The sequence below is a fragment of the Mandrillus leucophaeus genome, unplaced genomic scaffold (genome assembly GCF_000951045.1).
Source record: "Mandrillus leucophaeus isolate KB7577 unplaced genomic scaffold, Mleu.le_1.0 Scaffold737, whole genome shotgun sequence".
Taxonomy (NCBI): domain Eukaryota; kingdom Metazoa; phylum Chordata; class Mammalia; order Primates; family Cercopithecidae; genus Mandrillus; species Mandrillus leucophaeus.
The window spans coordinates 253,217-256,063 of NW_012107997.1; the positions used below are offsets into that span (position 1 = coordinate 253,217).

The 2,847-nt window shown below is 55.5% G+C and overlaps 1 protein-coding gene across 1 annotated transcript in view; it reads left to right on the forward strand.

The window, feature by feature from the left end:
• TCF7L1 (transcription factor 7-like 1 (T-cell specific, HMG-box)) overlaps nucleotides 1-2,847 on the forward strand; it is a 33,026-nt gene that overhangs the window by 25,319 nt on the left and 4,860 nt on the right. Inside the window, exons 4-7 of the mRNA XM_011965818.1 lie at nucleotides 907-1,022; nucleotides 1,146-1,286; nucleotides 1,544-1,627; nucleotides 2,549-2,692. Of these exons, the coding sequence (XP_011821208.1) occupies nucleotides 907-1,022; nucleotides 1,146-1,286; nucleotides 1,544-1,627; nucleotides 2,549-2,692 (485 nt within the window). The remainder of the gene's footprint in view (nucleotides 1-906; nucleotides 1,023-1,145; nucleotides 1,287-1,543; nucleotides 1,628-2,548; nucleotides 2,693-2,847) is intronic.

Below are 2,847 nucleotides of genomic sequence, written 5' to 3' on the forward strand. Positions count from 1 at the left end.
GTCTCGATCTCCTGACCTCGTGATCCACCCGCCTCGGCCTCCCAAAGTGCTGGGATTACAGGCTTGAGCCACCGCGCCCGGCCCATTTTTTTCATCTGTACCTCCCCGTACCTTCCCCACCGTAGGGTCATGAGGCCCAGAGGGAATTAAGCAGTGAAGCACAGGGCCTGGCTCCACAGGCAACGTTTGGGGTGACTGCCCAAGTCCAGCCCAGCTGTGGGCCGTGCTTCCCTACACCAAGACACCTTTGCCCTAAACTGAACATTTTTAAATAGATTCATCAGTCTAAGCAGACATAGAAGTGCAACCATAAAGCAGTGAGGCTGAACTGGCTTTTATTTATTTGTTTATTTCAGACAGTCTTGCTGTGTCGCCCAAGCTGGAGTGCAGTAGTGTGATCTCAGCTCACTGCAGCCCGGGCTCAAGCAGTCCTCCTACTCAGCCTCCTGAGTTGCTGCGACCACAGGCGCATGCCCCCATGCCCTTGCCCAGCTAATTTTTGTATTTTTAGTAGAGATGGGTTTTTGCCATGTTGCCCAGGCTGGTCTCAAACTCCTGGGCTCAAGCAATCAACTCACCTCAGTGTGGGGCTTGCCGGTGTGTGCCACTGTGCCCAACCTGAGCTGGCTTTTTTTGTTGTTGTTGACAACAACTTGCCCACCAGACCTGTCCATTCCAGGGAGCCACCGTCTTTATAGCATTCACACAGAGTGGCCAGGGGAAGGCAAAGCGTTTCTGGGGCCCCTCTTTGGAGAAATAAGTCACTACAAGTGACAGATCATGAGGAAGACACATGTGGAGGAGGAATCCAAAGTTTATTTCTCCATGAATGAGGCAGGCTTTCTAGAGACTTAGTTCACCAGTGACTCTTGTCATTGATCTTGTGGGTCCTGTCCTCTCTTCCAGGATACTGGCTTCTATATCACAGCCAGCTGGAAGGTACTCTTCACAGAGATGGAATCCATGCAGCTAGAGAAGGGTGCATTAGTCCTGCCTTCCCTGAATATGTCCTTGACTGACTGGTGAGAGCTGCTAGGGAGGTGACAGAAGGCAAGGACGATGCCACAAGCATCCGCTAGGCTGCAGAGCAGCAGGGACATAGGGCAGGACGCTCCCATTTGATGTTCGTTGCGACGCTCTGGCAGGGCGAGGGGCAGTCTGACACATCTCTCTTTGGAAGCAGGAATCCCCCGGCCCCCTCACCCATCCGAGCTGTCACCGTATTACCCACTCTCTCCCGGAGCTGTCGGACAAATCCCCCACCCCCTCGGCTGGCTCGTCCCACAGTAAGGAACCCACAGCCTCTCTTCCCCTTGCTCCCTCCTTGCGCCGAGCCCTGCCTCTGTGCCCTGCGTGCCCTGCACTGTGGAGCCCCCTCAGAGGCAAGCCCAGGACTAGGCCTCCCTGCTCCCGCCCGGGCAGCTTGCTCCCAGCTCTGCCTTCCCACTTCCTTCCCTTATTTCTCATCCCCTCTTCCCAAGCGCCTCTCCTCCCCTGCCCTGAGCTTTCCCAGTGTGCTGACCGGATTTCCTCACCCTCACAGGCAAGGCCAGCCCATGTACTCCCTTCCTCCTGGTGGCTTCCGGCACCCTTACCCCGCCCTCGCCATGAACGCCTCGATGTCCAGGTGAGTTCCGGGGCTGGGACTGTCCACATGTTTGTCTTAGCAACCACGCCATTTCTGACCACGAAACAGCTTTTCCTTGCCAGTTAATGAGCAGGCATAGGGCTCACCCTTCCCCCAACCTCTCTTTGGTCAAGCACCTTCTTGTGCCCCGCGCTTCCCACCCCCAGGTCAGAATGGAGACCACAGGATCACTGTCCCCATCTCGCCAACAAAAGGATTTCAAAGCCCCAGCGCTCTGCCTCCTGTCGTGGGCTCTGGCACAGAAGCATTTTGAGGACAGATGCTCCCCGACTTAGGACAGAGCCACGTCCTGATAAACCCATCGTACATTGAAAACACAACTTTCACCTTAGAATATTTGCAACATATGATGGTTTTATCCAGACATAAGCCCATCTAGGTCAAACAGAGTACTGAATTCATACCGTTTTTGCACCATCATAAAGTCAAAAATCCTAAGTTGCAGACTGTCTGTATATTGCAGTGAAGCCAGGGACTGGGAGAAGATGGATTTTTCCTGAAATGATGTCAGGAGAGGAGACAGTGAAAGGGGATTTCTGTCTTAGGGACCAGCTCTACCTGACAGTGGAACCTCTGAGGACAGAGGAAAGCCGCCCACAGCCTAAGCCCTTCTTTTCCCCAGCGTGCCCGGGTCTCTGACCCTCCGCCCCTTTTGTGTGTTTCATCCCGCCTGCTTCCAGGACCAGATGGGCAGCCTGGGTGTTGGTGGGGAGAGGGAAGAGGCATTAGGCATCTCCCAAACCTGGTTCTCTAGAAGACGACAAATAGCCTTCTAGTCCTCAGACTCTGCCCCACGGACATACCTGTGCCCTCAAGGCAGAGAGCCACCGTGTCCTCTGCCGGATGGCAGGTATCCAGCCTGAATCCCTCTGTTATCATTTGTTTCTATCCGGTGCACAGCCTGGTCTCCAGTCGGTTCTCTCCTCACATGGTGGCTCCTGCCCACCCTGGCCTGCCCACCTCAGGGATCCCCCACCCTGCCATCGTCTCCCCCATCGTCAAGCAGGAACCGGCACCCCCCAGCCTGAGCCCTGCAGTGAGCGCGTAAGTAAGCGGCAGCCTGGATTGCGGGTGAGAGGATACAGGCTGTGAAGAGGGGTGTCCACACACTGAGCAGCAAATGCCATGTACTCTTCTCTCTCGGTGTCACTCAGCAGGCAGCACAGCCTCCCCAGCCAGGCTCTCCCTCTCCGTCGGGA